Below are 16,857 nucleotides of genomic sequence, written 5' to 3'. Positions count from 1 at the left end.
CCTGTTGCAAGCTGGCTGACAGTGCTGGTTTTGACCCAGCTTTCCTTTGGGGCTGCTTCTGGGTCTATTCAGTCAGGCCTATGCTGCTCAGGGTTTTGGTGGCCATCTGCCACACTGAAAGGAAAACAAGTCATTTCATACTTTGAAGCCAAGGATCATGGGTGATACTTTTTGAATATAACATGTTTATAGTATGTGCATGTGTGTGGGGGGGATGAACTTATGTATGTGAAAAATATACTTTTATTTAAAGATAAAGTATCTTAGAAAAAATATGGGGCTTCCCAGGTGGCTCAGTGGTAAAGAACCCATTTGCTAATGCACAGGGTAAAGAACTCTCCTGCCAATGCAGGAGATGTGGGTTCAATCCCTGGATCAGGAAGATCCCCTGGAGAAGGAAATGGCAACCCACTGCAGTATTCTTGCTTGGGAAATCCCATGGACAGAGGAGCCTGGCAGGCAGCATTCCATGGGCTCACAAAAGAGTTGGACACAACTTAGTTGACCAAACAACAACAGAAAGAATATACTCATTAGAGAATAATTAGAAAATTCAGAAAAATGAAAATGAAAATATAAAGCATTTCTTTAGTCTCACTGTTCTGATTACTGGTCTAGATCCAGGTTTGTGTCCTGGGTCTAGCTTAATAGCCCTATAGCCTTGAACAACTTCCTTAACATCTGTACCTCAATTTTCTTATCTAAAAATGGGTATCATGATAGTACCTGCTTCACAGAGTCGTTGTGAGAGTTAAACACACTAATCAATGCAAATTTCCTCTTGAACGGTGCCTGGCAGAGAGTAAGCACCTAACAAACGTTAGCCATTGGCCCCGTCATATCCTGGCTCTTCTTACTACAAGTATTCACCTGAATGGATATCCCATAATACACTTACTGGGTCCCCTAGCAGTGGATGTTTGAGTCGCCTCCCCGTTACTCTTTTTTTAAGTGATGCAACCTCATCTTTTTTCATGGAGCTTTATCTGAATTTCCTGTTATTTCATTAGAACGGTCACAAAAGTCAGGGTTATCAGGGTCAAAGTGTGAATACTGTTGGGAGTTTTTGAAATACCTGGTCTTAAGCATTTGGGGCTGCTTAGGAGATACTGTCCTCTGCTTTCCCAGGGGCCCCTTTCTGGTAGCCATGGGCCGTTCCTGGCATCCAGAAGAGTTCAACTGTGCCTACTGCAAGACCTCCCTGGCAGATGTGTGCTTTGTGGAGGAGCAGAACAACGTTTACTGTGAGCGGTGTTATGAGCAGTTCTTTGCCCCAGTCTGTGCCAAGTGTAACACCAAAATCATGGGGGTAAGTGGGCAGCGTTCTTCTCCTCGGACCCTTGTCTGTTTTCCAACCAGTCTCTCCTCCTCCCCAGTGTTGTGGGGTCCCATTTGGAAGCCAAGCAGTTGCTGTGCTAACAGAGCAAGAACAACTCCATTTCTGTCCTAGAAGGGCATTGGTTTGGCACCAGTGAACTAGGGAACAAATAAACTTGAAATGAGAGATCACTGTATCCCTGGGCCACATAGCTTGAAGTGGCTTGTGGAGCTTTTGAAAAGCAAGTCACCTCACCATGTACCTCTCTGTGGCTTTGACACTCAATGCCCCTTTGGTAAAATGACAGTAACAAGCAGCCTCCCTCCCAGGTTTAATGGGAGGGGAAGCATTGCAGCTTTTATGAGCACACACAGAACCTGGCACCCAGCATGCACTGCGCGAGTGGGAGCTCCTTGTCGGCCACCTCTGACCTTCCTCGATGTCTCTGAGGCCCCCTTCCTGGGCTGCCTGTCCCACTCCCTGATGGGGCATTCTTGCACTGACCGAGGCCTGGTGTGGACGTCAAGCCTGCCTCCTTCTCCCCGCTGACCTTTCTGTCCTGAACTGAGGCTCTTTTCCCCAGGAAGTGATGCACGCCTTGAGGCAGACGTGGCATACCACCTGCTTCGTCTGTGCAGCCTGCAAGAAGCCCTTCGGGAACAGCCTCTTCCACATGGAAGATGGGGAACCCTACTGTGAGAAAGGTAGGACCTCTGTGCTATGGGGAGGCCCCACAGTCTGGAAGAAGGGGGTTAGGGGTTCCCTTTCACAGACATTCAGTCTCTGCTACCTTCCCTGCACCAAATATGTGGACCCAAGTCGGCATCTTGTGACCATTTCGGGAGCCTTTCAGGTGATTTTGATCTGGAGACCACGAGGCCTCGTCTGAAAAGGCTTTGGCTCTGGCCTTTGTTCCAGGTTCCACCTCAGGCTGGTTTTGTAACCCTGAATGAGTTACTAAAATTCTCTGAGCCTCACTTTCCCCATCTGCAGAAGGGGAAGATCAACACCTGTGTCATAGAGTTGTGGGGAGGATTAAACTCAGAGAAAGTATGAAATGTGTTAAGCGCCAAGTATGCGCAAGTCGCCTCCCAGCTCCTGTGATGTTTACACTTGGATGTTCCTTCGGGGTCCTGCCATGTGCTGTCTGAATTTGGAGTTTCTCTAATCCCCCCAAATACTATATCTTATCTTAAAACTTGGAGTCAGTTATGGTAAATTCTAAAGACAAAGCATTCTGTTAGAGTTGGGCATCCTGGTTAACTAGCTATTTACTCACTCACTGACACTTACACGCTCATTTATTCATAGCCTGTCTGTCTCAGGTACGGATTTGAGGCAGGTTCCAACAAAGGTAACATAAACATGAAAGTTAAGACAATAGAACTTTAGCAGATCAGCACCAAGTCGACGAGGGAAAAAGAAACATGCTGATTATGACGAATAACAGAGCTGCAGTGACTGGGCGGCAAATTTGAGGGCAATAAAAGAAACACAGTGAGTTAGTTTACTTTAAAACCAGAAACGAGAAAACATTTCAGTTCCTCAAGGGGAAAAGCAAAACAAAACAAAACATTTTTCCTCCCCTTGACAATAAATCATAAAAGAAACTTCTTGGTGTCCAAGGCCCTGGTGAATTCCCTTTCCAGCTCTAGGCTTCACGGGATGACCTTAAACGTCACTCGGTCATTCTGGCCTCAGTTTCCGTATCAGTGAAAGGAGGAAGGTAGCACCTGTCTTTTCCCTTCTTACATGGAAATGGTTGGTAATTAGTAAAAGTGCTGTGACACCAGAACTTCCCTGGTGGCCCAGTGGTTAAGACTTGGTGCTTCCATTGCAGGGGGCACGGGTTCAGTCCCTGGTCTGGGAACTAAGGTCCCACGTGCCGTGGGGTTGTCCAAAAAAAATGCTGTGGTACCAGTACAAATTGCTATTATTAGTCAACTAAAACTTGATAAGCCACAATTTATGTCTGAGGCTTGTGAAAGAATAACAGATCTATACTCTTCCCACTGCTCTTCTCCCTAGCAATCCCCCCCCAAAGAAAAGGTTTTCAAAGATGATATTTTGAGTAAAAAGGGTCTTAAGGTGTTAAGAAAAGGCTGCAAGGAAGCAGATTTAGTTTCAACCCCAGGCCACCCTGAGAGACCCTGACTAAAGTCCCTAAGGGGTCACTTCCAGGCAGTGTGATGATGGATCAGACGCTTACCCTTTCTGAGTCTCTTCCTTCCTCACCTAACTCTCAGAGGCTGTTGTGAGGATTAGCTGAGACAGTGGGCACAGAGTTCTTGACAGAGCACGTGCTCATGGTGAATGGGCAATAGGCATCGTCCGTCTAATGGTTTCGGGAGACCCACAGCTCTGCAAGGAGCACAGTTTGAAACCAGGCCCTTAAGAAGTGGGAGTCACTGAGATGTTTTAAAGTAAAGAAGTAACATAATCTGATTTTTATTCTAGCAAGAGCATTAGAAATTTAGTATGCTTGTTGAATGTGATAAAGAGTGACACTCTTATGAACAAGTAAAGAAAGGAGAGCTAGATGACCCAATGGTGCAGTAAAATCTAGCCTGATTGGTTAACCTACCCTTGAGATAAAATATCAGAGTCAGCCTTGAGGAAGGTCCCCAATATAATACCACGGGATATTGTGTTTGGTTCTGACCTTGTCATTTTTTTTTACTATTATAGGGAAATATGAGGGACCTTCCCTGGCGTCCAGTGGGTAAGACTCTGCACTTCTTATGCAGAGGGCACAGGTTCCATCCCTAGTTGGGGAACTAAGATCCCACATGCCACATTGGCTGTGAGGCCAATAAATAAATAATTCATTAACCATGTATTAGAGTCAGACCTGTGATATCAAATTCCAAAACAAAGTGGCAGTTCTCCAGATGGTACAAAGACAAGTTTAAAACAAAACAAAGCAAAATTAATCAGTAGACAGGACTAGACATCCCAGAAATAAATTCAAGCCCTTGCAAGAGCTTGTGCGATGCTGTGCTTAGTCGTTCAGTCATGTCCACCTCTTTGTAGCCCCATCGACTGTAGCCCAACAGGCTCCTCTGTCCATGGGGATTCTCCAGGCGAGAATACTGGAGTGGGTTGCCATTTCCTTCTCCAGGGGATTTTCCAACCCAGGTTGGAAATCAGATCCAACCAGGGATCAAACCCGGGTCTCCTGTATTGCAGGCAGATTCTTTACCATCTGAGCAACCAGGGAAGCAAGAGCTTAATCTGTGTGTGTGGGGGGGGGGGGGGACAGGCTGCACAACAGCAAAAGGAATCAAATTTAACAAGGCTGTTTGAAACATATCTTTGTCCATCCATCATTTCACCATCAAATGTGTGCCAGTCACTGTGAAGGGCGCTAAGCGTAGAGAAGAGGGTCGCTGCCCTGAAAAACCTCAAGCAGACCCATCAACGTCTGATATGCTGGCACGCAAACGGACAGTGAAGAGACAATGAATAGGCGGGTGGGTGATGAATGAATGGGGAGGGAGAGAAGTCCAGGAGAAGCCCTCAGAAAGGCTGTCTCATCTCCCTTGAGTGGGAGAGGAATGAGGTCTTCCTAGAAGGAAGGCTGCCCGAAGGATTGCAGAGATTCAGGTAGACAAAGTGGGGAGGGATTTCTGAGTGCAGGACCCGGTTCATAAAGAGGCACAAAGATGGAGGAAAGAATCCAGGGCATCTGGAGACCAGCTGGGCAGAATGAAAGAGAACTCACAAGTGGGGTGCAGGGCTTTCTCTCAAGTGGAAGTAGGTTGGCCTATAGTCCTGCTTCTCATCACACACTAGTATGTTCCTGCAGAGCACAGAGTGAACCATAAACTTGCTATAACTCTCTTAAGGAAGCAGAATGATGTTTTCCTACCTGGTGAGGCAATCGATTTTTGCCTACTAAAGAAACTAAGTATTCTATCAGAAACAAGATCGATGGCTTGCGACGTATGTAACAGTATTTGCATGACAAAGTATAATTAAACCCCCAAAAGGAAACCATACATTGGAAAAAATATGCAAGAGATACAACTTATCAAAGCTTCATGGCAAATAGATAACTGGAAATAGCGTGAAGTCACGGAGATGGGATGACCTTTGGAGTCCAGTGGGCTCCTGACCACTTGCGTGATGGAACTGCTACAGCCAGGTTCATCGTCTTTAAAATGAAAATAATAGTTCATTGCAGAGCTACTGTGAAGATTAAACAGGAAACATAAAAAAGCACTCGTACTAGCACATAGTAGGTACTCAAATCATGTTCCCTTCCCTCCTTTCATCATCTTAAAGGCATTCCAAATGAAAGCCAACATTTTTGGTGCCCAGTACTTCATATACTTTATTATATTTAATCTGTAGTTATTCACATTATCTAGATGAAAAAGTGGAGGCACTGAGAAGTTAGGTGACTTGCCCCAGATTTGAACAATTCCTGTATACAGGTGGGGTTTGAGCCCAGGTCTTTCTTTCTTCAGAATCCAAGTTCATGGCCCCCAGTACATGCTGACTCTCGGCAGAGGCCTAAGACAGTGATCAGGCACACTTTCCACAAGGGGATCAGAGCAGAAAATCGCTATAAGAAAAAGCCAGCTGTGGCAGAGCTGGAAGGACAAGTCCACTTACAGGGGGATAAAGGCTTTGTAAAAGGCATCAAGATTTTCTAGAAGGATCTGGAAGAGTTCTGCTGTGAGTGCATTGGGAGTGCTGCTTGTGACCCAGCCAGGACAGTTTGTGGCTGAGAAGCTCGGGACCTGGCCTGCTGTCTCACTCTGGCTACAGCCTTTACCTCTTGGAGCCTCAGTTTCCTCACCCCCCCCCAAAAAAAAAATTAATCTTGCAAAGATTAAGTTCATTCATTGATTTATCTTTTTTTTCCTCCAAATCATTGATTTATTGAGTCATCCATTCCCTCAGTCATTTGACATACACGTGTTGAGTACCAACTTGTGTGCCAGGCACTGTGCTGGGAGTACAAAGAAAACTAATACATAGACCTTGACATTGAGATACTAGCAAATAAGACCATCTATATGAGGATTCCTGGTAAACTGTAAAGCATTACATAAATAATATTTGGTATTATTATCCTCTTGGCTGGGGGAGGGGAATTACTTCGGACACAGTAACTCAAATACTGTTTCTTGTAGTGAAAATATATTATCAACACAGATACCTCACGACAGAAAAATAACCAAGCAAAGAACATTCCATCACTCTAAAAAAATGTTAAAGGCTCTCATTTCTCCAAAATAAGCATAGTTGCTGGGAAATAGGATTGCTTTTTCTTTTGGGGGATTGGTCTCTTTGGGCCAAAAGAGGTGACAAAGGCAGAGAAAATCACCCTGCAGAAAATTAATGACAGTTCCAGAAAGTGTTTGCAAATCAAACCAGCACACGGTGGTGACTAGCCTGAATCTGCACAACCCCAGTGCAAATTATTGGAAAAGGAAAAAACCAATCATGTAACTGAGAATTTTGTGTGCCAGACGACCAGTAACCAGTTAGGTTTCATCACTGCCTCAAGCTCAGTGATCTGGGGGGTTGTTCTGGCATTGGGTTGGTGTGGCTGGGAGGGGCATCCCTCCCAACCTGGTCCTTCCTCTGCCTTTTGTTTCAGACTACGTCAATCTGTTCAGCACCAAGTGTCACGGCTGTGATTTCCCCGTGGAGGCTGGTGACAAGTTTATCGAAGCCCTGGGGCATACCTGGCATGACACCTGCTTCATTTGCGCAGTATGTTTTTAGCCTGGTGTTCTGACTTTCTGAGAAGGGATTGGAGCGACCAAGTGGGACCAGATGAGAAACTCTCCACATACTTTTCAACTGTTATTCTAATATTCTATCTTCTTTAAAAGCTGGAAAATACCATGATGCCTTGATAGGTCACAGTTGAGCCAAGCTTTATTACTAATAATGATTTGTAAACCAACATGGCTTTGTTACTCTCCACTTCATTAAGGACGGAGGAGTGTCTCGGCATGTGGCAAGCCAGTAGCTTGCCTCACTGGCAGTGCTCTCAATAAGTGCGAGGATCGAATGATGTTTGGGTTTAATAGAGGCGGATGACTTCTCATGGTTATAAGTTGTTTAAGATATGACGACGTGATTCAAGGGTTTTCCCCCAAATGTTCACCATGAACATTAGATCAGAGCTTATTGATTAATCCTATGAAAAGCTGAGGTAAGATTTCTTTTGATTGAACCTTTAGAAGGCAGGACTAAATATAATTTCATTTTCCTACATGGTCCTGCTCTTGATATGCAGTTGCCAGGAGATAAGTCCTAGATTAAGTATTAACCACGTGCAGTTTATTTCTGCTGAACAGCCAGGTCATTTTTACCGTGAGACTGACATTTTCTTTACAAGGGCTTTGGTTTAGGGAAGGGATATGACAATAAGCATGCCAACACTTAGACTCCACATTAGAGTTAGAAAATAGTTGTCCCTGATAAAACTCCATAATATGAGTTTGTAATTGACTAAACTTTATTTGGGAAAGTTAATGTGCTACTAGGGCTATTTTTTTTTTTTAACCAGAGCTGCTCAAGATAAATTTTAGGAATATGTGAAAGATCTATATAGCTTAAACTTGAATACTTTTTATAGACTTATGACATAGAGCAACCCTAGTCATAAAGTTCACTGCAATTCACTTCAGCTTTTACACTGCATGTCTATATCCCTTCCCATTTGTGGGGTGCATAGTATTCACTCTGTATATTAGTTTGCTAAGGAGGTCCAACCAGTCCATTCTGAAGGAGATCAACCCTGGGATTTCTTTGGAAGGAATGATGCTAAAGCTGAAGCTCCAGTACTTTGGCCACCTCATGTGAAGAGTTGACTCATTGGAAAAGACTCTGATGCTGGGAGGGATTGGGGGCAGGAGGAGAAGGGGACGACCGAGGATGAGATGGCTGGATGGCATCATGGACTCGATGGACGTGAGTCTGAGTGAACTCCGGGAGATGGTGATGGACAGGGAGGCCTGGCGTGCTGCGATTCATGGGGTCGCAAAGAGTCGGACACGACTGAGCGACTGAACTGAACTGAACTGAGCTGAAGGCTACACAATATGAACAGCTTAACCAACAGAAACTCTTATCCTCTCCCAGTTCTGAGGGCTGGAAGCCCAAATCCAAGGTGTCAGCAGGGCCCTGCTTTCTCACGCTCCTGGTGGTTACCAGCAGTGCTTGGCGTTTCTTGAGCTGTGGTTGTGTTGCTCCAGTCCTGACCTCCACCGCCACATGGTCGCCTTCCCTCTGTGTCTGTCTTTCCGTGACATTCCCCTCAGTACAGGTGTCTGTCTCTATGTCCTCATCTGCTCTTCCTATAAGGAACTGGCCATATCGGATCAAGGGCCCAACTTACTCCATATGACATCATCTTAACCTCCATCTTAATTAAATCTGCAGACCCTATTTCCCTATAAAGTCACTGCTTTCCCTGTTCTGGGTAGGCTGGAGGTACTCAGGATTGGGACTTGAACATGTGAACTTAGTGGTGGGGGGACAATTCAGTCCATAGCACTCTGATTTTCCAACCATGTGAACACCTCTCATCACCTTTTAGGGTCTTCTAATTACATCAGGACCTCCCCTCCAAAAAGGGACAAAGCCATATAAATATACTGGCTTTGGGGTTGTCCCCTGCAGAGCCACAGCTCTGCAAGCACAGTACAGGGCTCTCTTACCTTACCTTCAAGCCATAGCTTGTCTAATCCTAAGATGCTGCCTGTAAATCTGGTTACCCAACTTCTAGAAAGATCTGAGAGACTTGGAGGAGGTTCAGGGAAGACAGTGGCACAGAAGGCTTGTTCTCTAAGGGCAGGCTGATGAGCAGTCTGTGTCACGTGCAGAGGAAATCACACAAAGGTGAGCGTGGGTCTGCTCCCTCGAGCCTTCTGTGTTTGTCTGAGAATCATGATATGGTGCAAATCCCAGAGAGAGACCAGTAGAAGCAGTAAAGCTTGGGGTTGCTCAGTCTGAGATTACAAATAAGTTCTGGTATGAAAGACCCACAGCACTGCCCACCGGATCTACTCAAAGAAACCAGGCAACTCCCGTCCTCTGGAGAATTATCACAGAGAACCATTATGCCTTCCCCCAAACTAGCCCAGGGTAGCACTCAGTGCCCCATGAAGCTGTCTGTATCTAAGTGGAACATGGTTTTAATTTTTGGAAAGCAATATTTTGATTGGAAAACTTTCAGGGATTTTTTGGTCCTCTTTCCATCACTTTATATTTCCAAATCACTTTTAATGAGCTTATATTTTCCCGTAACTTGAAAAAGAATTAGTAAGAAAGGAAGATCAGGACTAGCTCTCCTAGCTGACATGGGCTTAGTGAGCTACCCTGATACAAGTCTGTAAGCCCAGAACAATTCCAAGTAAACATAGTCCCTCTCTGCTGTGAGGTATGGGGAAAATGAGTGGAGTCTTGCAGACCTGACTATGGATTCCTAGGTTCTACAACTTGACTAGGTCTGTGACTTGAGCAAGATACTTGGCCTTTCTGAGCCTTAACTTCCAATTGTGAAATAGAGAAGAGTCATACCTATCCCATTAAGTTTTGTGAAAATTAAATGAGATTGTGTATACAGAGTGTCTGGTATCATATTTGTCCACGTTGACAAATACTACTGATCTCCTCCCTTTCTGCTTTGTTTCCATCTTTAAGCTCCACTCACATGTTGTCGTCAAGGGAGTATATAATTTTGCCTCTTTTTTTCATGTAATATTTTCCTGCATATACTTTGCCATATTTGATTTACATTTCACGGTGGCATTTCATTGGGAAAATGCACCATACAAATTAACCTAATCATCATCCCCTTGAGAGAAATGTTAATGGCTACCTGGTTTGTAGTTGAGCACATGTTGCTCTCTTGTTCTGTGCTATAGTTGCTGCAGGATGGAATTATCCAGAGTGGTGTTACTGGGGTGCAGAGCAGGCACCACATCCCTTGCCAAAGGCTGGGCTGATTCACGTTCCCTAAACAGTGACAAGTAGGCCTGATCTCTTTTGATATTGCTGACTTTCGACTGATCACTTTTTTCTCTTTCTGGCTTTAGTCACATGGGCTAAAGGTGACGAGCTTTTGAGGCTTTTTGTTTTGTTTATTTTTGCCAAGTTAACAGGTATCTCATAGAGGTTTTAATTTATTTTTCCTTTAATTATTAGTGAGGATCATTTTCCTGACATGTTATATTTCTTTAAATATTAATCACCTCTGTGGATATCATCAATTGATCATCTTAATTGTTGTTGTCCAGTCGCTAAGTTGTGTCCAACTCTTTGCAAGCCCATGGACTGCAGCACGCCAGGCTTCCCTGTCCTTCACTATCTCCCAGAGTTTGCTCAGACTCAAGTCCATTGAGCTGGTGATGCCATCCAACCATCTCATCCTCTGCCTTCTTCTGCTGCCCTGAATCTTCCCCAGCATCAGGGTCTTTTCCAGTGAGTCAGCACTTCGCATCAGATGGTCAAAGTATTGGAGCTTCAGCTTCAGTATCAGTCCTTCCAGTGGATATTCAGGATTGATTTCCTTTAGGATCGACTGGTTTGATCTCCTTTGGTCGCTTCAGATGGTAAAGAATCTCCCTGCAGTGCAGGAGACCTGGGTTCAATCCCTGGGTTGGAAAGATCCCCTGGAGAAGGGAATGGCTACCCACTCCAGTATTCTTGCCTGGAGAATCCCATGGACAGAGGAGTCTGGTGGGCTGCAGTCCATGGGGTCACAGAGAGTGGGACACAACTGAGTGACTAAGCAAACACACACAACATTGATCACCTTTATTGTGTATGCATTCTGTATTCCATTAATTTAATTTAATTTAACTTGAGTTTATTCCGTGTTCCTCTTTGGAATTCTTTACTTTAATAATAGTCCAACCCATCTATACTGCTTTGGGGTTCCCTGATATCTCAGTTGGTAAAGAATCTGCCTGCATAGCAGGAGACCCCGGTTCAATTCCTGGGTTGGGAAGATTCGCTGGAGAAGGGATAGGCTACCCACTCCACTGTTCTTGGGCTTCCCTTGTGGCTCAGCTGATAAACAATCCGCCTGCAATGCAGGAGACCTGGGTTCCATCCCGGGGTTGGGAAGATCACCTGGAGAAGGGGAAGGCTACCCACTCCAGTATTCCGGCCTGGAGAATTCCATGGACTGTATAGTCAATGGGGTCACGAAGAGTCGGACACGACGGAGTGTAAATGCTGCGCATATACTGCTTTGGTCGTAAAGCATTTGTCGCGAGGAGAAGCTGGCTGTCGCCTTTTCTCCCGTCTCTCTGTGACAGTGCTTTGTCTTAAAGGGATGGCTGAAATCTTTCTGCTTATGCCCCCCTCTCTCCTGGACTGTTTCATGCCTGTCTGTTTTCTGTCTCAGATCTGCCACGTGAACCTGGAGGGGCAGCCATTCTACTCCAAGAAGGACAAACCCCTGTGCAAGAAGCATGCACACGCCGTCAATGTGTAGGGAGCCCAGGGCATCTGATACGGATGGGCAGGGAGCTGCTCCTGCTGCTGGCAACAAAGGATTGAAGGAGACTGATGTTTCTCTTTTGGGGGGAAAGGGAGAAGACAGGAAGCGCCTGAGCCCTTTTGAAGTATAATTTTAGTCGTTTCTTCTGCACACAGATCGTGTATTTGCATAGTTCAGACTAGAAGCCAAATGAAGATTCCTGAACCAAGCTAGTAATTAATCCAAGACTGGAATTGTACTTCAAACGTTGAGGACAGAATTCCAAGAACTCAAAAGTGAAAAAGAAAAAGTCACTTTCCCAAAGCGATACACTTCCCTGAGGTCACCAGAGCAGGGACAGAGCTCAGAGCGGTTGTGGAGAATCTGAAGTTTTCTGTGGAGTTCTTTAGAGCTCCTCTAACAAACAAAACGAAGTGCCAAACAGTTCTCACTGCAGGGTATTTTTAGAGCCATAGCTGAGAGCTTGTTAGCTAAGACCAATTGGGCCTTCCTCACCAAAAAAGGAAGCGTTATTCCATTCCTCGCGTCACGGAGCTACCTCGGCGCATCAGACTTCAGACCTTGCACGGGCTTGAACATTCTCATGGGAGCCCAGACATTGGAGGGATGTCTTCTGGGAGCCTCTGGGCAATCGACAGGGCTTCGGGAAAGGATCGGGCTCATGCTGCAGACAGCTGAGGGAAAGAAGGGCTCTTCTGCCACCCTCTTTTAGCCTGAAACAGCCAATGTCCCCAGAAAGCTTAGCTGCTTTTTGACTTGTGGTGGGCAAGTGGAATTGGGTTTTTTTCCAGTTTTGCTTTGCTGTGTGTGAGAGGAGATTGCGCAATAACTCTGGGCTGTGTTTGGCCCCCGTTTGGCTTTATGAGGTTCGTTGGCATGAATGTGTAGCCTTGTGCATGCGTTTCACTCCCAGTCCTATGAGTGCTCACGGCTGAGGTCCTCTTCAACATCCCTTTCCTCAACAGGCTTAATGACCTGCGGAAAAGAAGAGAGAGACAGTGTTTGAAACAGGATGGCAGAATAGGCTGAGGACATGCCCAAACTCCCGGTGGGAAAGAGAAACCTTCCTTTCTGCCAGCCTCAGTAAGAACACACAAGCTGGCAGGACCTCCCACCTCAGAGCTGCTCCATCCTTCTCGTATCTCCCTTTAAATGCAACACACTGATTGTAAACAATTGTGTTGCCTGCTGGAAGGGAAAGATGGCCTGATATAGACGCGTCTGCCATCTTGGCTAGTATTTTGAAAAAAGTATGAGCTGAGTTGAGCTAGCAATTGTTTGAGCATTTATTGAAATAGACTTGGATCTTCAAACTTCTTTAAAGTATTAGTGATAGTTTGAGTTCAGTAAGCGTTTTAAAGCTGTTTGGTGATAAAGAGAGAAGCTTAGTTTTTGAGGTTGGAAATGGTTATCGTCTCTTTCCCTTTTAGGAAGCGCTGTTATGCTCACTGAACCTGGCATCAAAGGAGGCGGTTTGAGTGGATGTTTCTCACTTGAGCACAATATTTAGGCCATCTTCCAATCACCGCTACCCTCTCCTCACTCCTGTTTTGGATTTTCTCTTTGCACGTTTGAAATGTTTTATGAGAATGCATTAGACTACTTTTTCTTCTGAGAACTGAGGCTTCCAGGGGACTGCCTTTCTACCTGAGGGAGAAAGAAGCAGCTAGATTTGTCTCTAACAGAAGGCCCGTGTTTTTTGTTTTTTTTTTTTTCCAAGAGTGAAGCCACTAATGTCCCCCAGGGAACACCAGGAGGGACATGAATGTGCTCCTACCACAGGGCCCTTCTTTAGCTTTGGTGCAGGGAGAAAGTGAATATAATGCACCAGGCAGAGTAACATCTGCAGGGAGTGCCTGGAGATTTTTCAGGAGTTGCAAGCAAGCATTCTGTTATTTTTGGAAAGTTCAAATACACAGGGACAAGGAGGTTGCTGACTGTACAGAAAGGCTCTAGGCAGATTTTCTTAAAAAACAACAACAACAACAACAAACTATTAATTATCAAGGACTGGTCTCAAGGAAAGGGAATAAAGTTCCCTAGAGTTTTTTCCCCAAAAATATCACTTAAAAGATTTTACACAGACACAAGTGTGGCCATTAAAAAGCATGTGATCATTAACAAGAAAAGTGAAATCTCAAAGGTGAGCTTCATAATAGTCATTTATTGAAGCCGTTTTTCTACGTTTCACAGCTAGTGTGTATTCTGGGGAACTGTTAGTTACCAAAACCCAAAATCAACAACAAAAACATTTTAAAGGTAGCAGGAAGAGGAGGTGATTTTTAATACGGTTCCCTCAGTGTTCTTAAGTTTGGCATAGTGTTGGGTTAAGGTTGTAGCTACTTCAAGTTAACATCGTGGATGTCCTACAATACCAAACACAAGTTTTAATAGTTCACGGTGAGGAGTACACTTTGGATCTACAGTTCTTGTCTCTTCATTGTTGACATTTATTTAACATTTATAAACATTAACTTTTTGCAACTGAGTGACTTATGTCTGCAGTGTTTGTGTTAGGAATCTAGCTTTTATAATGTTAACTTTTCAACCTAAGTACTCTTGCTTTGGGATTTTTAATTTTAACATTTCAGAAATGGAATATAGTGTGGTAAAAGTGTGCACAAAAATGTTTTGCATGGTTTTTTGTTTTTGGCCTGTGTGAATTCTTTTTAGCAAAATAAAACCCCAAACGGATGTGCAAATACAGATTTTTCTGTGTAAAGTTTTTTCATGTGATAACCAAAAGTAGGTTACTTCTCTATGCCTGCAAATATAAGTTTGAGAGAAAACAAAATGCCCTAAGGAGAAAAAACAAATAACTCACTTGCTCTTTTGATTGTGTGGTCCAACAGCAGTTTAAACAAAGAAGGATACATGAATAATACAGATGTTATGCATACAAAGTGAATTTACCAGTAAAGAATAACCTAAAGACCAGGTTTGGCCTTTTCCTTTTGGAAAGATTTATTTATTTAGCTATTTCATATTTATTTCTTTTTAGTCTGTTCTAAATAACTTAATTTCTAGAAAAGTATATTTTCTTCCATGCCTTTTGTCTTAAAATAAGCTCAGAGTAAAATCCCCTCATGGCATCTTTTTAAGAATAATGAAGGCCCCTCTGAGGGGCCTTCAGCATGACCAATTCATTCTTTTTTGAGATGTTCTGTTTCTAGGCATTACTTTAAAAGAAAAATATATTTTTTATAACTTATTTGACTTTTAATGCCTGAATCAGATTTTCAAATAGCCATACAGTTACAAGTAGAAATAAAATCTTATTTTAGTACTTTTTAAAGCTTTAGCAATTTTTCAAATACATGATGGAGAAAAAAAGATTCATAGGCACAGAATTTAAAGTTGGAAAGAATCCAAGAGATCACCTGGGTATTTTCTAGATGTAAGAACTGAGTCTCGGAAAGGGGAAGTGGCTTCCCAGCATATACACAACCAGCTAGGGAGGCAGCCAGGTGCCATGAAATAAACATGGACTTTGACATTGTAAGACCAGTGTTTAGATCAAGGCTGATCTAATACCACCAGTGTGGTAACAGAAGACTCTCTCTAAGTCTGCCTATCTACCTGAAAATGAAGCTATTAATATAACACCTGCATTTCATTTTGAGAGCCAAATACAGTAACTTTGGGAGAAAATTTCAATGCCAATGTTAGTTGTTATTATCAGCAGTAGAGTGGGGTCAGAACTCCTCACTTCTGTGCCATTTTTTAAACTCCTTCAACTTGTTCATCCAGAAAAAATACGTTGGGAAAGCCAGCAGCAAGAATAAATATTACACAAATGTCCCAGAAGTATGAACCATGTGAAGTAGAATTTGGTAGTATTACCTGATACCAAAATCTCTTCCCTCTTCACTGAGGAATTGTGGACCAAATAAAAATTGCTTGTTCAACACTTCACAAAACCAGCATTACCCTGATACCAAAACTAGACAAGGACACCACAGAAAAGCAAAATTGTAGGCCAATATTTTTGATGAACACCGATGCAAAAATCCTTAAAAAAAGTCAGCAAACCAAATCCAGTAACATAAAAGGATCATATGCCGCAATCAGGTGGGATTTATTCAAGGGATACAGAGATGGTTCAACATCCACAGATCAATCAGCATGATACATCCTTGATAAAACAACGGCTAAAAATCATATGATCATCTGAACAGCTGCAGAGAAAGCATTTTCCAAAATTCAGCACCCATTTGTAAGAAAAATTCTCAACAAGGCGGTTATACAGGGAACATTCCTCAGCATAATAAAGGCCATATCTGTTAAATTGTATGTCTCATAAGGGATTAATATCCAGAATGCATACAGAACTCATACGACTCAACAACAGGAAGCCAGACAACCTGATTAAAGAATGGGCAGAGGATCTGAATAACTATTTTTCCAAAGAAGACATATAGATGGCCAACAGACACATGAAAAGATATTCATCACTAATTATTAGGAAAATACACCTCAAAGCCACAGTGAGATATCATCTCATACCTGTGAGAAGGGCTATTATGGAAAAGACAAGAAATAATAAATGCTGGTGAGGATGTGGAGAAAAGGAAACAAATATACACTGCTGGTGGGACTATAAATTGATACAGCCACTGTGGAGAACAGTATTCCTCCAAAAATTAAAAATAAAACCACCATATGAGCCAGCTATCCTGAGTATGTATCCAAAGAACACAGAAACCCTAATTTGAAAGATACATGCACTCCTACATTCAGAGCAGCATTGTTTTTTGTTTTCATTACTGAAGCTTATGGCACCCCACTCCAGTACTCTTGCCTGGAAAATCCCAAGGACGGAGGAGACTGCTAGGCTGCAGTCATTGGGGTTGCGAAGAGTCGGACACGACTGAGTGGCTTCACTTTCACTTTCCACTTTCATGCATTGGAGAAGGAAATGGCAACCCACTCCAGTGTTCTTGCCTGCAGAATCCCAGGGATGGGGGAGCCTGGTGGGCTGCCGTCTATGGGGTCGCACAGAATCGGACACAACTGAAGCAACTTAGCAGCAGCAGCAGCAGCAGCATAGTTGATTTAC

The 16,857-nt window shown here is 43.6% G+C and overlaps 1 protein-coding gene across 6 annotated transcripts in view; it reads left to right on the top strand.

Moving 5' to 3' along the window:
- Positions 1-14,506, top strand: part of LDB3 (LIM domain binding 3) — a 60,423-nt gene extending 45,917 nt beyond the window's left edge. For all 6 annotated transcript variants that reach the window (XM_018042187.1, XM_018042191.1, XM_018042188.1 and 3 more), the window contains 4 exons: positions 1,129-1,309; positions 1,902-2,022; positions 6,933-7,048; positions 11,703-14,506. In XM_018042187.1, the coding sequence (XP_017897676.1) occupies positions 1,129-1,309; positions 1,902-2,022; positions 6,933-7,048; positions 11,703-11,792 (508 nt within the window). In that variant the 3' untranslated portion in view covers positions 11,793-14,506. The remainder of the gene's footprint in view (positions 1-1,128; positions 1,310-1,901; positions 2,023-6,932; positions 7,049-11,702) is intronic.

This window comes from Capra hircus, chromosome 28 (assembly GCF_001704415.2).
Source record: "Capra hircus breed San Clemente chromosome 28, ASM170441v1, whole genome shotgun sequence".
Lineage (NCBI taxonomy): Eukaryota > Metazoa > Chordata > Mammalia > Artiodactyla > Bovidae > Capra > Capra hircus.
This window is presented reverse-complemented; position numbering and strand designations above follow the sequence as displayed.